General features: G+C 41.4%; 1 protein-coding gene across 4 annotated transcripts in view; it reads left to right on the top strand.

Annotated features, from left to right (window-relative positions):
* Positions 1-16,726, top strand: part of Pde5a (phosphodiesterase 5A) — a 192,900-nt gene that overhangs the window by 84,858 nt on the left and 91,316 nt on the right. For all 4 annotated transcript variants that reach the window (XM_037207047.1, XM_037207046.1, XM_028881454.2 and 1 more), the window contains exons 4-5: positions 8,988-9,059; positions 10,970-11,059. In XM_037207047.1, the coding sequence (XP_037062942.1) occupies positions 8,988-9,059; positions 10,970-11,059 (162 nt within the window). The remainder of the gene's footprint in view (positions 1-8,987; positions 9,060-10,969; positions 11,060-16,726) is intronic.

Below are 16,726 nucleotides of genomic sequence, written 5' to 3' on the forward strand. Positions count from 1 at the left end.
TCTTAAACGACGAGGACACGAAGACTGGACCATTTCGGGGTCTTGGTCAAAGTCCCATAACTAGAAACTTGCAAACCAACATCCACAAGCACGCACTTGGACTGTGCAGTCACGGTGCGGAAAAGAGACTACTTGGAATTCTGCTGTTGATGACAGCTGGACTCTTTCTCCACTGAAATTACTTTGCCTGGGAAGGCACAGGATGGGAATGTGGGCATAGCCAGAAGACCTGCTTGTCTTCCGGAGGCTCCTCAGCGTGACGTCACTTAATGCAAAGACTCCTCTCAAAAGATGAGAGAAGGAAGGAAGGAAGGGGCAGAGAGACGCATTCTCAGATGTCAAAAGAGGAACCAACTAAGAGTCACGGGAAGGTTTTGCCCTGAGCTGGGCCAATGTGCCCCCGAGAGCAACCAAGATATGCCAACAAAGCAAACTGAAGATAGAAATGCAAGTCTGCTTTTCAGGCCTGCTATTAAATTTCATTCAGACTTCATTCTGGATTTTTTCGGGCAAAGGCACTTGAGACGGTTTTATTTTAGTCACTTGCGTTAGTTATTTATGTAAGCAGACAGAATTCTCTTATGTTTAGTAAAGAAGTACAGAGAATTTAGCTGCCACTGGACCAGATGGCCTATTTCTGAAACAGTGCCCTTCCCTGGAATACTGTTTCTTGTAACATGCTTGAAACGTATTTACAGGGACCGAACCTAGATACCAACTCTTACTGAGAGACTCATCACTTGGAGCTTACTGCTGTTTTGTCTGTCATTCCTGTGGGGAGGGGTGAGTAGGGGACAGCAGGCAGGACATTATCAAATCGGGCAAATGCTGAAAAAAAGCACCCGCCAGTTTCCGTGAGATAAATACTTAGATGAATTAAAGCCACTTAATGCATGCCTGAGTCACAAAATAAGGCATGAAGACATGTAATTCAAACCACAATATGCAAAAGTAAGTGCTTTGTAGAATTTAAACTTTTTGACCTATGCGGGATTATTTAAAAATATTCTCATATGCCGGGCGTTGGTGGCGCACGCCTTTAATCCCAGCACTCGGGAGGCAGAGCCAGGTGGATCTCTGTGAGTTCGAGGCCAGCCTGGGCTACCAAGTGAGTTCCAGGAAAGGCGCAAAGCTACACAGAGAAACCCTGTCTCGAAAAACAAAACTATATATATATATATATATATATATATATATATATATATATATATATTCTCATGATTTTCTCTAACGCCCAGTCTTTGTTGGATAGGCCATGGTTGTTTGGTTTCAAAGTGGGGCAAATGGCTGAGGTGCCTTTTAACATATCACGGCAGACACCGGCCACCAAGTTCTCTCTGGTTGTTCAGACCCTACCTGTCACAGGGCCCTCCTGGCTGGCATGCCCCTCCTCCTACACTAAATTTCTCCAGCCCCAGGGCTGGGCTGTCTTCACCCCAGCTGTCCTTCCTATATAATCAACCATTTTGGTTATCTGATCTTTTTCAGCTCTTTTGGGCCTCCTGGCTGCTGCACCTGGTCTCCCCTCCCCCTCTCCTCACACGGCTCAGGGTCTTGTCTACTCTGGACTCTCCCAGATGTCTCTGCCTCTGGCTATGCTCTCCCTTTTATCTACAATAAGCCTTCTCCTCCACCATACCTAGGAGCAGTCATGCCCTTTCCTTTCCTTTTTATTTCTTCTTTTTTTCCCCATTCAGTGGTTGAGTCATTGAAATATGCAGATCCTGGCCTAAGGAGCAGAGACATGAAAAGTAAATGGGAAACTGAACTGTGGTGGTGCACATCTCTAAGTCCAGCAGTCTGGAGTGGAGACAGGAGGATTATCAGTTCAAGACTAGCCTGGGTTACCTAGAGAGATCTTATCTCAAAAACAACAACAATAATAATAAATTTTAAAGAAGCAAGCAAAATACTTGCTTTTTAGTTTTTCCTTTTGGGTTGTGAGGGCTTGTGCACCAGAAGCAGAATATCTGTACGAGGTGGATGTTACATGGGTCCAGCACTCACATGACAGTCTGGGCCGAGCCTCTGAGAGCTGGCAGAGCAAGGCTGAGAGGCTGCTGCTGTGTTCATCTGTGTCTTTGCCCACAGCCTTAGGACAGCAAGAAACACCTGCTCCCATGATCTGCACATGGGTGCCTGTTCCATCCCGAAGGCACAGACAGAAGATCCATCCTGTGGTCTATGCCTGTCTTAACACGGCAGACTTTCTCCAATTTGACCAAGAAATTTGGTTCAAATAAAATGTTACAGTGGTATACCTATAACTCTTCAATTCTTAGGAAAGTATAATTACAAGAACCAGCAAAGTTTATTAGTGGACTGTCGGTTGGTCTAAGTCTATTTTAGTCTTAAAGAGCTGGCTAGCTTTGAAAACCTTTTAGATTGTCCCCTGAGCTGATTCCCCCACAGTGCTCTTTCTTGTAGGTTTGTTTTAGAAACAAAATAGAAGTGCTCGGAGCAGTTTCTATTTGTTCTGGACTGGACTCTGTGCTGGTGAAGATCCTTCGCTTTTCCACATTAGCACTTAAATAATAAACAAGTGCTCTTTTACAAAGGACGTTAACCACTTTCCCAAGGAGGCTAGGGACATTTCCTAAGAATAGCAGATGAAAAACAGTCTAATAGGTGAACTGTTTGCATCTACACCATGGATCCAGAGTGAAGAGGAAGTGTAGAAACAAGGCAGACTTGAGGATTCATTTAACATTGCCTTCTGTGACCCAAATGATTTGTCCTCATTTGTAATGCTTAGAAAATTTGCTTCATGCTGGGCGTTGGTGGCGCACGCCTTTAATCCCAGCACTCGGGAGGCAGAGCCAGGCGGATCTCTGTGAGTTCGAGGCCAGCCTGGGCTACCAAGTGAGCTCCAGGAAAGGCGCAAAGCTACACAGAGAAACCCTGTCTCGAAAAACCAAAAAAAAAAAGAAAATTTGCTTCATGCTGTCCTCCATTCAACAGAAGATTTAACTTCCTTGGTGCCTTCTGTAACCGCGCAAATGCTTGTTGGAGAGTATTGCATTTTTAATTTTACAGATCATTTATAAATTGAATTGTGATGAGTTTTGTGTAGCCCTTAGTGGTGGGTGTTAAGGATCTGGAACCAATTGCAGATATGAATAAACAATTTCTTTGTGCAACATTTGGCCCAACACTGTATAATTAGACCCCTTGATATATTTTGATGTTTTCCATAAATTCTTTAAGTTATTGTCAATGAAATTACAACTCTCAACAGATATGTGTGCCAACCTCTATATTCATCTAAGAACTAAAGTTACATAGGGAAAGTGCTTTGTCAACTTTCACGACCCATGTTCCTTTTTAAAGTCCAACTACATTTTAATATCTAATAATCTACTTTCTTTTTCACGACCCATGTTCCTTTTTAAAATCCAACTACATTTTAATATCTAATAATCTACTTTCTTCTCTACCGTAAAGAGAAAATTAGCCTCAGAGGCTGAATTTCGAGAGAAAGAGATGTGTCTTAGTTAGATTTTCTAGTGCTGTGATGAAACAGCATTACCAAAAGCAAGTTGGGGAGGAAAGGGTTTGTGTTTGCCTACATTTCCACATCACAGTTCATCAGTTACCTCTGGCCCCTTGTGCTACTTCTTGTCGGGTATTTACAAGAAAACTAACCAATGCCCTCACTGTTCTTTTATTAATGGGAAAACTTTATCATATGCTTATTTCTCCCTTTGGGCCGGGAATAAATGTCCCAGCTCCAAAGAAACCCATTAATTTAGAGAGTAAATGAAATTTTGAAAAGAACACTGGGGTGAACTCTCCACGAGTTTATGTGTTACTGGATATTATTGTTGTTGTATTTACATTATGTTTCTGTGTTCTAGTTTCTTGGGGGTGATGTGGCTTTTGGCTCAGGTTAGACTATCTTACATGAGGCCTTATATGGCCAGGAGGGAGGAATGTCAGGATTTGCAGTGGCTTCCCTTCCTCCTTTGTGTTTTGATTCCATGTGGAGCATCCGCTGGAAACTGAAACAGAGTGATGTATTGAGATTGATATGTGACCTTAGTAAATGTCTGGGAGTAGCCACTTACTGAATAAGAGGTTGCTGTCTGTGACAGTGATGGGTCGTCTCCGGAACAGCCAGCTGTCACATTTCCCATTGCTCACCCAGAGAGACTCAAGGCATTTCTAAAGGAGAATCTACCCTGTAGGGACATGATATCTGTCCGTGCTGTGGGAGTGCGGCACACTAGAGGCTCCTTTCTGCTTGAAAACATAGCGCAGGGCCCCAGCTAGGCAGCAAGCAAGTGGCTTCCCAGTAATGAACCTGCCATCTGCAGGGCCTTGACTCTCGGATGGGAAGTCTGAACATATATTTGCAATAAAAGGTGGATCTAGGGCTGGGGGGATAGCTCAGCCGTTAAAGGCTAGGCTCACAACCAAAAATATAAAAGTTGGATCTAGTTCATGCTTGTAATCTCAGTACTCTAGGCGAGGCGGCTAGAGGATCAACATTTCCAGGCCAGCCTTGGCTACATAGTAAGTTCCAGGCCAGCCTAAGCTATAAAACATACCGAGAGACTTTGTCTCAAAAACCAAACGACAACAAAGTAAGCCCTACAAAGTAACTATTTCATCTAAAGAAAACGGACTCATTGGTCCTCAGGGCTGTCGGTAGCAGACGGGAGGGAACACCTGGATGGCCACCCAAGAAGGGAGAGGGATGCCGCTGGTTTTGCTCTGGACTTGAAATTCCGGCTGCTGACGTCTTTTTGTCCTTGATTAGCTCTGTGACTATAGATAAACACTGTACCTCTTCTCTCTTTTGTCCCTGCAACACCGAGAGCTGAACCAAGTGCCTTGTTCATGGCAGACAGACCATCTATCACTGAGCTATAGTCCCAACTCTCTATTTGTAACCTGTAGTTTTATTCCATGTTGTTTTTAGATAGTCATCCATCCGAGGAAGGAGGAAGAAATACATATACACACTGTTTTTCTTTTTCCTGGTCTAGTAGTCTCATGAGAGAAATACCTGGTGTTTGGTTGGTTGGTTTGGTTTTGGTGGGGATTCTACTTATTTATTTATTTATTTGTTTGTTTATGAGATATGGTCTTGCATATACCTGCCAGACCTGGAACTCACTATGTAACACAGGTTGGCCTTGAAATCTTAGCAGATCCCCTGTCTTAGGCTTCCTAGTCTTGGGGGTACTGACATGTGCTACTGCATGTAGCTGCTTGCTTATTTAAAAAACTGATTTTATGTGTATGGGTGTTTTGCCTGCATATATGCCTGTGTACCAGCTGATGCCTGCAGAGTTCAAAAGTGGGTGTTGAATCTCCTGAGACTGGAGTTGTGAGCTGCCATGTGGGAGCTGGGAAAATTGTGTCCTCTGAAAGGACAGCCCATGCTGTTAGCTGCTGAGCAGTCTGTCCAGCTCTCACTTGCCTGATTTTTAATGTAAATATTATACTCAGACAGTCATCCTAACTGAAACAAAACCAACAAATCAGCTTCTCATCTAAGTCCATAGGATGAGTAGTGGAAAAATCATTTGTTAGTAGAACGGATGAGTAATTTCTTGTTGGAATACCTCATTGTATGAAATTGTCTTAGTACATATCTTTCTTTACTATTAGAAGAAATTAAATATAGTCAACCTTCTATAACTGTGCGTTCTGCTTCCATGGATTTATCCAACTTCAGATAAAAATATTTGAGAAAAATTGGTTTGTTTGGAATATATGCAATCCTTTTCTTTGTTTTTCCCTAAATAGTGCAATATAGCAACTACTAAAATAGCACACATATATATCATGCATTATAAGTACTCTAGGAGTGATTTCAAGGAGGTGGGGGATATGTGTATGTTTATGCAAACTCTGTGTCATTTTATATGAGGCAGCTTAGCATTCTTTGATTTTGGCATCTGAACAGCAAGAGACCTGGAATTGATTCCTTCTGGGGCACAACTGCATAGCAAATATTTGGAATTAGGGGACACAAAGTAGGTTTTGAAGCTCATCAGGTTGACTTCCGAAGACAAAATTGATGTAAAAATCCTAACATTCTGCAAACTGGTCCAAGGGCAAAGGCTACTAAAAGCAAGGTTTAAACTATACAAGTGAATTTAATGAGAAGGGAAACCAACAGATACCTGACGCCAAGTGAGGAACCCAAGGTAAGGAAAGCAAGCTTCCAAAAGCCAAATGGGCCGACAGTGTCTGAGATTCCATGTGGAGCGTGTGAGAACGGGATCTGTGGACCGGAGGCGAGTGGGTCTAACGTGAACCCCGTGAGAAGGCTTGTCCGTGAAATTCTACCTATAAGCTGAGCTCATTTCCATCAGCAGTCGAGACAAGCAGTGGTGGAACTTGTCCTCTGCTTAAGCTGTGAGCCAGGAGCCAGGAGCCTGTACCACACACAGGCAGCACGTTCAGATTCTCACCCCAACACCATGCAACTCAACGAACGAACAAGAGGCCGAGGGTGAACTTACAGTCCAAATTAGGAGCTTCAGGGATGAGCAGCAGACACTGGTTTCTAAAGAAAGAAAAAGGGAAAAACGAATAAAGGGGTTTCATATATATAGAATAGCTTCAACGATAGTTTAACCAGAAAGAAAACTTTTAATCTCACAGTTATAAATAATGCTTATTTATAAATAAATACCCCTAGTGTAAAACCATAAATTAAAACTTAATTTGAAAGGGAAGGTGTAGAGACTCATGCCAGCAAGCTCGGCATATGAGAGGTAGAGGCAGGAGGATTGCTCCATGGTCAAAGGTGTCCTAGGTTACAGACTGAGAGAGACCCTATCTCAATCAAGAAAACAGAGAGAAAGAGAGAGAGAGAGAGAGAGAGAGAGAGAGAGAGAGAGAGAGAGAGAGAGAGAGAGAGAGAATAAGGAAAGAGGAGGGGGAAGGAGAGAAAAATTGGGACACAGGTTTTAATAAAGAGAGAGCCCCAGGGACCATTCTGTGTCTGAAGAAGCCGTGTTCCAAGTGCTCTGATACTAAAATGGAAGCCACCGGGAACCCTGGGGATCCAGCAGTATTCTGAGTCTGCAATTCTACTGGGAATTGATGTTCCCTGACCCACCCATCTTCTCTTGTAGATCTACCTGGTTGTCCTAGTCATTGACAGGCACCCACTGTGTAGCCCGCTGACCAGCTTAAAGTTCCTATAGTTGATAGCCTGGGAACTCAGAGAACCAAATGGCCTAGCCTGACTTTGCCTTCATTTTCAGGGAACTCCAACAGCCTAATCAAATCACAATATGGTTTTGGTAACTCTTAACTTCAGAGTTGTACAGCTGGTTTTATTTAAGACTTCAATGTTGACTTATCTCACTATCAATCTGTGGTAATATTCTGATGGTCTAAAAGGTTACTATAATTTGACTTGGGGTCAGTTTTTAAATAGCTGTGTGTTTTTTGAGTGAACATACTGTCCTTTCTGAGAGGTGCCCTCCACTGTGCCCTCAATATGGGGCAACTGCACCATAGAACTCATCACACAGCCTACTGGCTCTGCGTGGATCATCCTTTGCCCACCGAATTCTTAACTTCTTCCTGGTAACCTTTTCTTCTGTCTTTGTTATTTGATTTTTAGTAGGCTGTTTAGCACTTTTGGAACAAGTGAATGAGTGAGTACTTAAAGTTGGGTTAGATTTCTACTGCTATATTCAGGCTCCACGACCCTCAGGATGTTCTCATCGTTTCTGTTTCGAGTGAAAATGCCTAGCTACAAACCAGATGTGCTTGACCTGGACAAAACTTTCCCAGGCCTTTGCTCTTAAGACTAGAGCATCTAGAAACATTAAGAGCATACAAGGAGCCCGTGAAAGCCAGGGTGAGTCGAACCCAGGGCAACAAAGGCAGTTAGGATAAATGAATAATTGTCTTTTTAAAAAAGCATATTATCCTTTTATGATATAATAAAGAAGGGGAGGAAAAAGAGTGTTGGGAGTATCAGAGAACTGCATCCCCTGAGAATGGATTTCCCTTTTCTACTCTGTTCTCCTAAGGAGAGTTTTCTATCATTTCTTGTAGGTAGGGAACTTAGAGTGAGCTGGACAAAGAAAGATGAACCTGCCACACAGAATTAAGGCTACGTTTCCTAAAGTGTGAGCACTTAGGGAGAAATAGTTTATTTTGACGGTACTAAATTGGGAAAAGAAGGAAACGATAGAATTCATATTAAGAGGAAGCTGAAGTAAGTTGTAAGTTGTTATAAATGCGAAGTAATTTCTCAACCTGAAGCTAGAACTGAACAGGACTATTGGCCCTCCGAGCTGACGGATGAGAGGTTTCTTCAAGTCTTTCTTAACCTTTTGTGGAACTCAAGGCATACGGGCCAAGTTTAGCTTGGCCAACTTAAGTACAGTTTATCTTTCAAATTCCTTCTGACCTATGTGAAAGTAGGCTTCGCCTGTTAATTCCTGTTTTGGTTTTTTAATAACTTCTTTTCCCAAAAATAATTCTGTTGAAGGTCAAATAATTTTCAAGGCCAGAAGTTTCAAAAGAAGCTGAGTTACATTCCTGCATGAGAAATTCTTGTGCACTAATGATTCTTCTGAATTCCTCTGTAACTGGCTGCTGGGCCCGGCTTCATTTTTAGTAAGTGTTTAGTAAGTGAGCACCTAGCCTTTTAGAAATATTCAAAATCAATGTAAAATGTTTGTTGAACTATATATTTTATTGGAAATATAAAGGATTTTTTTCCTAATTTTTTGAACTTGAAAACTATGCAAAATATTTACTTAAAACATAATTACCAGCTAGTTTAATCTGGATGCAAGGTAAAGTCCCAGAATCCCAGGCTGTTTGGGCTCCAGGAAGTTAGGAATATTACTACCCTTATTAAGAATAAAAGACTGGACTTGGGTTTTGTTTTAGCATTTCAGCTTTGTGCTTTTGAACAGCTGGTATCCCCTGTAAACACATTCACTCTGAACAATTGAAGCTAACAGAAAAACATGTGCGCTTTTATCTTCTTATCCTAGGTTGTTGGTGTGGCCCAGGCCATCAACAAGAAGTCAGGAAATGGTGGGACGTTCACCGAAAAAGATGAAAAGGTACCTGAGTTTGGCATGATGCCGGCTTAGAAAGACACGTTCTCTTTATAGCACATGACCTCTGGGGTTAGGCGTTGCTGACATGGTTGCTTAAAAAAAAAAGTTATGCTTAAAGATGATGTGAATTTGTGTGTGTAGGGGGGTTGGGTGTGCAGGTGTGTGCACCAGTAATAATTAAGGAAGAAGGGTTGTGAATTTAAGACAGGGGCCTGGGAGAAGCTGGGGAGATGAGAGGGTGGGATGGGGAGGATGCAAATAGAGCACTCATCTCTGAAATTCTCAACAACACGTTTTTTAAGAGTAAAAGAGAAAAAATGTGAATTTTAGAAGAAGTTCTTCAGCTAATGACATCACTGATTTGACTTGAGGGTGCTTGAGTGTCGCAGGAACCCCAAGTTCTCTCCTCGCTGAGGTACCAGCAAGCCCTGCCCCGAGCTGGGTGCACACAAAGGGTCCCTCTGTACTTTAGTGATCTCCTTGTGCTTTCTATCAGTGCTGTACAAAAGGTCATCCTCGAGGAGAAAACAAACCCGGCTTGCTCTAAGCCCTGCACCCTGTACTGGCTGAGCACTGACATTTTCCTCCTGGTAAAGCAAATTTCCTAGTTTTATAAGCTTTGCATGGGCAGCCAATGTGTAAGTTCAGGAAGGGTTATATGAATTTGGCTTCCAGGAGAACGGCAATTGGTGCTACCTTACCATTCCCATCCGACTGTTACAGAATACATTCCACACACATCGACAAGATTCCTTTCCAGCTCTCCCTGCTTACACCTTCGTTCCCCAGCGCCTTGTGATTTCTCCTACTGAACATGCATTGTACATTTGTCAGAGCCCACTGCCTCTCCACCCCTCTAAGCCATTTTGCTACCAGGTGCTTTTGAGCTTGGAAGACATTCAAACAAGACAGTTAGTTTTGTTCCTGTGACGTAGCAGTGTTGACGTGTGTTAGCTCCCGTGTTTTAATTGATCTAGAGGTAACTTTAATTGATAAGAGGTAACTTTCAAAGTCAGAGTAGTATACCTCTGTGCTATTAATTACATCTGGATACCTGATACAAAAATATGATTATTAGATAAACTTTATGTCCACTATTTGTAGTCCGCTAAAATAAAACTGCCCTTAATACATATTTAGACTGTATCACATCTTGACAAAAATCTATCCATAGGTATGAATAAATCATGCCATCTAATGACTGCTTTAATCATTAACTGTGAGCACATCACCCTATTGCAGCATTATAAGGATTCTAGATTCATATTAAAAAGAATGTATTTGGGGGGCTGGAGAGATGACTCAGAAGTTAAGAGCACTGGCTGCTCTTCCAGAGGTCCCGAGTTCAATTCCCAGGACCCACATGGTGGCTCACAACCATCTATAGTGGAATCTAATGCCCTCTGCTGGCATAAAGTCATGCGTGCAGATAGAGCACTCATATACATAAAATAAATAAATCTTAAAAAAAATGTGTTTAAACTAGTATCTGCAACCTTACATAACACTTAACTTGTTACGGACAATATTCTCTTAAATATGTGAGTTTTCATTTGCTTCAATAATAAGTTATAACCTATGTATTTGGTTCCTCATAGGCTTGAGTCTCAGTGTCATGTACAGTCTACACCAAATCTTGTACAGAGAAAAAATGCAATTTTATGCAATGTCCCCATCTCAATTTCTTTCCTCCTCTTCATATAACATAAAGAAGACTGAACACCCAGTCACGGGCTAGTTGTGCCATTTAGCTAACGATCGGTTTGCAGTGAATTCCTAATTTTATGCATAACAGGCACCTACATTTTGGTATCTAATGTTTATTTCAACTGCAAGTGCTTTTAGGCTTCAGGCACTGTTTCTAAACAGTTTTACATGCAGTTCCAACCTGGCTGCTGTCGTCTCTGTTCTAGGACTTTGCTGCCTATTTGGCATTTTGTGGTATTGTCCTTCACAACGCTCAGCTCTATGAAACGTCACTGCTGGAGAACAAAAGAAATCAGGTACGTGTGATTTCTAAAGAGAGCACGAAGCTCGTTTCTTAAAGATAGTTAAGTTTTTCCCCCGAATCGTCAATGAGCACAGTTGAAATTCAGTTCATACAACTTGGTTTTGTAACTGTATTAACTGTTTCTCTCCGAGTTGTTTCTTTTTCCATTTTCCGTGTTCGAAAGCTCCATCCCTGTTAGAAAGTGGTCTTTGAGAGATGCTGTATCATTAAATAAAGCTCCGAGTTGCTGCTGTCCAGCTGTGGCCGTCACTCCATCCCATCGCTCACCAAGGACCATCTTAGCATCTTTGGTCTCCCTTGCATCTTCCCCAGTCTTCTTAGACCTGCTATCTGGATTTTTTTTTTCTTACTTATTGCTGAAGTTGCTAATATACATATTGTTCTATAGCCATGATGTTTCTGTTAATTCTAATGTTTAATTACTCTTATACATACCTGTATTGCTTTTGTGGTATAACTTTGAGTTTCCACCCACATTTCTTAATTCCTCCTTTTGTTTCGTAGACTGTTTGCTCTAATGTAGTCTCGTGTTTCCGCCCCTCACCCCTGCTCATAACTCTCACACACTTTCTAGGGTTCTTCTTTTCCTAAGATGTCCCAATTCAGGACTTCCCTGTTTCCTGTCACCCTAAACTACCTGCTCTGTGCCTGTACATACAGCAGTGTCGGGCTTTCCTTCAGGCTCCTCTTAGAGACATTCTCTTTCCTGGATCTCTCAGCCTCTTGTTCCCTTAAACCTTGTTTTGTTCCAGCATGTTATCAGCTGAATGTTTAAGGAACAGTATTGATGAGGTAAGCCTTGTGACTCCTTGCACGTATAAAATACCCATTTTCCTGCTCCACCACTCTGGTTGGTATGAACCTGTGACCTGGAAAGCTGAGTTTCTCTGATCTAAAGGGTTGTGCGTTGTCTTGTGACTAGCATTCATGTTCTGCTGCTTGGCTCTTCACGAATGTTTTGTGTGCATTGTCTATTATATGTAAACATACAACCTATAATGTATTTTACATGTTATTTGTGTTTCATGGGCCATGTTTTATATTCTGTTGAAGTATTATTTTGTAATGTTTGTCATTGTTTTCGTAAGCTAGTTTCACAAGGTCTCTTTTTCTTACCACGTCTGTATGTCAGGTTGTCTGGTTAAGACTGGAGACTTAAGCAAACCTTTGGTTCTGTGTAATCATTTTTATAACTTTTTAAATCACAACCTTCTCCATACTCTTTCTTTTTTCAGAATTAGTGCTATGTCTGGGACTATATCTCAATGGCGGGCCACTTGACTACCATGGGTGAAGCCCTAAGTTCAATCCCTAGCACCAAAAGGAAGAAAGAAAGAAAGAAAAGCCCAATGCTGATAAAATATTAATTATGCAGCTGTCTTAAAGTGTGGAATTCTCCGCATTTCCTCCTCTTATCTCGCCACATTTCAATTCAGTCTTTAATCTTATAAATGCAGCTGAAGTAACACCATGTCCCCCATGTACTGTATCTCCGTCCACGCTGTCTAGAGGCACGAAGCTTTGTGGGCTTGCCTCTGCTCATGAAGTACTCTTGTCTCCCTGTTGGTCTTTTCATGCTGGATGCTCCCATAATTCACTTTACTTCTTCTCTGGTATTTCCCTCCCCCATCTACCCCACTGAATCCCATTCTTCCCAACCTCAGTTGGAATGGTGCCTCATGCAGTAAACCTTCTGGAGAAAAATTCCAACTGTCCTTCATCATAGAAATTCTCTGTGAGATTCTGGAAAGATTCCCGTGCCATCCAGAAGCAAAGGATAATACCTAGAAAGACTCAAAGGGAACTTAAATTTTTTCCCACAAAATATATTTGGATCATATTTTTCCCCTCCTCTACTCCTCCCAGACCTTTCTCATCTTTCTAACTACTCAATTTCATGTCCTCTCTCTCTCTCTCTTCCTCTCTCTTCCTCTCTCTCTCTCTCTCTCTTCCTCTCTCTCTCTTCCTCCCTGTCTTCCCCTTTCCCTCCCTCTTCACTTTTAAAAACAAAAATGAAAAGCACCCCCCCCCCAAGAACTTTATTTTGTGTTGGCCAGGTCTTTCTGGGCATTGGGCCTGCCTTGAAGTGTGGTTTATATACCCAGGGACACCCCATTAGAGAAAATGGATTTTTCCCCTCCTCAGCAGGTATCAAATAACTTCTTGGTTAGAACTCTGGGGCTACTTCCCCTTCTCTGTGCTTGGATTTTGTCTGATTTGAACTACTGATGGTCTTGTGTGCGCTGTCACAGTCTGTGAGTTTCAATCCTGTTGTGTCTGGAAGGCTGTGTCTTCGTGGAGTTGTCCAACACCTTGGGTCTTGCCATCTTTTTGCCTCCTCTTCTGAATAGATTCCTGGGCCTTAAAGGGAGGGCTTTTAAAAAGACATCTCATTTACAGCTGAGTGCTCCCAAGTCTCATTCTCGGCTCATTGTCCACTTGTGGGTCTCTGTGTTAATTACTACTTACTGCAAGAAGAAGCTTATTTGATAAGGGTTCAGTGATGTATGGGTATAGGAATATATCACTAAGAATCACTTTATTGCTATCTTCATTTAGTAAAATAATAGTAGTAGGTTCCCTCTAGGGCCTGTGGTCTATTTAGCCTCATATTCTTGGCCACTTTAGCAGTGTCAGAATAAGTTCCAACTTATAAAGTGAGCCTTACACTTAAAAAAAAAAGTGATTGGTTACTCCCATAACATTTGTGCCACTATTACACTATATCTTACAGGCAGGTCACTGTTGTAGGTCTCAAAGTTTGTAGTTGGGTTATATTGATGCTTACTTTCCTTCTCTGTTAGCATACAAAGTACCCTTCAGAACCATGAATGCTAGTCAGTCGGAGTGAAGATTTTATTTGGGCACCAGCTCAATTTCAATTTCCATGTTCTATAATGTAAGTTGTATCATCAGCAATAGGACCTCACTAACATAACCAATAGCCTTGGAAATAGTCTTTAATTCACAGGGGGGTTTAATGGGGCCCTTTCTGTAATGACTCAACAGGATGCAACCCATTTCTAACATTGGAGGTTTTATTTGGTGGCATAAGATGTCTAGTTGGGGCATTCTCTCCCCATAATACAGTGAATCCATTTAGTTTCCGTTCATATATTTTTACTTTAGGAAACTTCTATGGAAGTACGTTTCATATGGTAGTTCAGAAGGCTATTAATGTTAGTTATCCTTCATTCGCCATATTCCCTGTAGCATGAATCTTAAAAGTTCTTATTAATAAAGTCAAACCTGAGGCGAGTTATTGGGGTCCATGCTGGTAGATCAGAGAGACAGAGCAAGCCACAGCTATCTCACCTCGCCGGATCCTCAGCTGGTTTTGTCTCCTCAGACTGGAGGCCTCTGAGTCCTCATCCGGAATGGGTCTCAGCTGAATTACTGCTCAAAAGCCTGAATGCTTAACCAGCCAAAATCTTAACCAGCCAAATGCCTAACCAGCCAAATGCTTCTAGTTTCTGGTTCTCACGCCTTATATATCTTTCTGCTTTCTACCACCACTCCCTGGGATTAAAGGCTGGCTTTCTGGGATTAAAGGCGTGTGTCACCATGCTTGGCTATTTCCAATGTGGCCTTGAACTCACAAAGATCCAGAGGGATTTCTATCTCTGGAATGCTAGGATTAAAGGTGTGAGTGCCACCATTTTCTAGCCTTTGTATCTAGTGGCTGTCTGTTCTCTGACCCCAGATAAATTTATTAGAGTACACAATATTTTGGGGAACAAATACCACCACAATTCCCTCCTTTATCTTGCCCTCCCATTCCCCTTCACCATTTAATCCTCCTAGTCTGGTTTCCTCTTTATCTCTTTATAACACTAAATTCTATTTCCCCTTCATTGGAAGATCCCTACCCTCCGGTTATTTGGATAGAAATATACATATATAAAGCTTAAAAGCTACCATTCATATATAAGAGAAACCATGTAATATTTTTTTTTTTGGGGGGGGAGTCTGGGTTACCTTCCCCAGGATGGCTGTTTCTAGCTCTATCCATTTATCTGCAAATTTCATGACTGCATTTCCTTAACCGCTGAATAACATTCCACTGTGTAAATAAATGTACAGCATTTTTATCATCTATTCATAGTTGATGGAATCAAGGCTCTTTCCAATTTCTGTCTATAACAAATAGAATACCCATGACCATGGAAGAGCAAGTGTCCCTGTAGTAAGATTTAGAGTCCTTTGGGTATATACTCAAAAGCAGTAGAGCTGGGTCTTGTGGTGGATGGAATTTGAGCTTTGACACAATTGACACACTGATTTCCACAGCGGTGGTCTCAGTTTTAGTTCAAGCAGCAGTGAATAAGTGTTTCCCTTGCCCCACATCCTGTGCTCTCATCTGTCTCTGTATAGTCTCTAGCCCATTTTTTAAATTGGGTTGTTTGTTTTCATAATGTTCAATTTTTTTAGTTCTATATATTTTCTAGAGACTAACCCTCTGCCAGATCTATTTAGTAAAGATTTTCTCATTCTGTAGGCTGCCACTTTGTTTGAATGGTGCTGTCTTTTGCTGTGGGGAAGCTTTTCAGTTTCATGAAGTCCCATTTATTGTTGTTGGTCTTAGTACCTTGGCTAGCTGTGTGCTGGTCAGCAAGTTCTTTCTTGTGCCAGGGAGTTTAAGCTTATTCCCCATGTCTTCTTCCATCAGATTCAGGGTACCTGGTCTTATGTTAAGGCCCATGATCCATTTGACGTTGAGTTTTGTACAGTGTGATTTTTTTTAAGTATGGATCTATTTTAATTTTCCTACGTGTAGCTACCCAGGTTGACGAGCACCATTTGTTGAACATTGTGCTCTTTCTCCATTGTGTAATTTTAGGTTCTTTGTAAGACATCAGGTGACACTGGTGTGTGGAATTATGTCTGGGCCTTCAATTTTTATTCCATTAATCAATGAGTCTGTTTTTATGCCAATACAATGCTGTTTTCATTATTATCACTCTGTAGTACACCTAGAAATCTGGAATGGTGACACTTTTATTATTCAGGAATGTTTTAGCTATCCTGCTTTGTTTTGTTTTTCTCTCTGTGCGTGTTTCTTCATGAAGTTGAAGATTTTTTCCTCCAATTTCTGTGAAGAATTGTGTTGGAATTTTGATGGGAATTGCATTGGATCTGTAGATTGCTTTTGGTAAGATGGACGTTTTCATAATATTAATCCTACCAATCCATAAACCTATGAGATATTTCCATTCCCTTATGTTTTCTTTAAGTTCTTTCTTCAGTGTCTTAAAGTTTTTTCCTTGTTTGGAGTTATTCCAAGGCATTTGTTTTTTGAAGCTATTGTGGAAGGTATTGTTTTATTGATTACTTTATGAATATGTTTGCTATTTGTTTATAGGAAGGCTTCTGATTTTTGTGTGCTAGTTTTGTGTCCTGCTACTTTGCTGAAGGTGTTTATCAGCTGTAGAAGTCTCCTGGTGGAGTCTTTGGGGGTCTTTTATGCATAAAATCATACCATCTGGAGATAAGAATACTTTGACTTCTTCCTTTTCTACTTGCATCCTCTTGATCTCCTCCAGTTTTCTTTTTGCTAAGACTTTGAGTACCATATTGAATAGGAATGGAGAAGGTGGACTTCGAGTTGTTCCTGATTTTAATGGAAATGCTTTGAGTTTTGTCTGTTCATGATAATTTG

This window comes from Peromyscus leucopus, chromosome 6 (assembly GCF_004664715.2).
Source record: "Peromyscus leucopus breed LL Stock chromosome 6, UCI_PerLeu_2.1, whole genome shotgun sequence".
Classification (NCBI taxonomy): Eukaryota; Metazoa; Chordata; class Mammalia; order Rodentia; family Cricetidae; genus Peromyscus; species Peromyscus leucopus.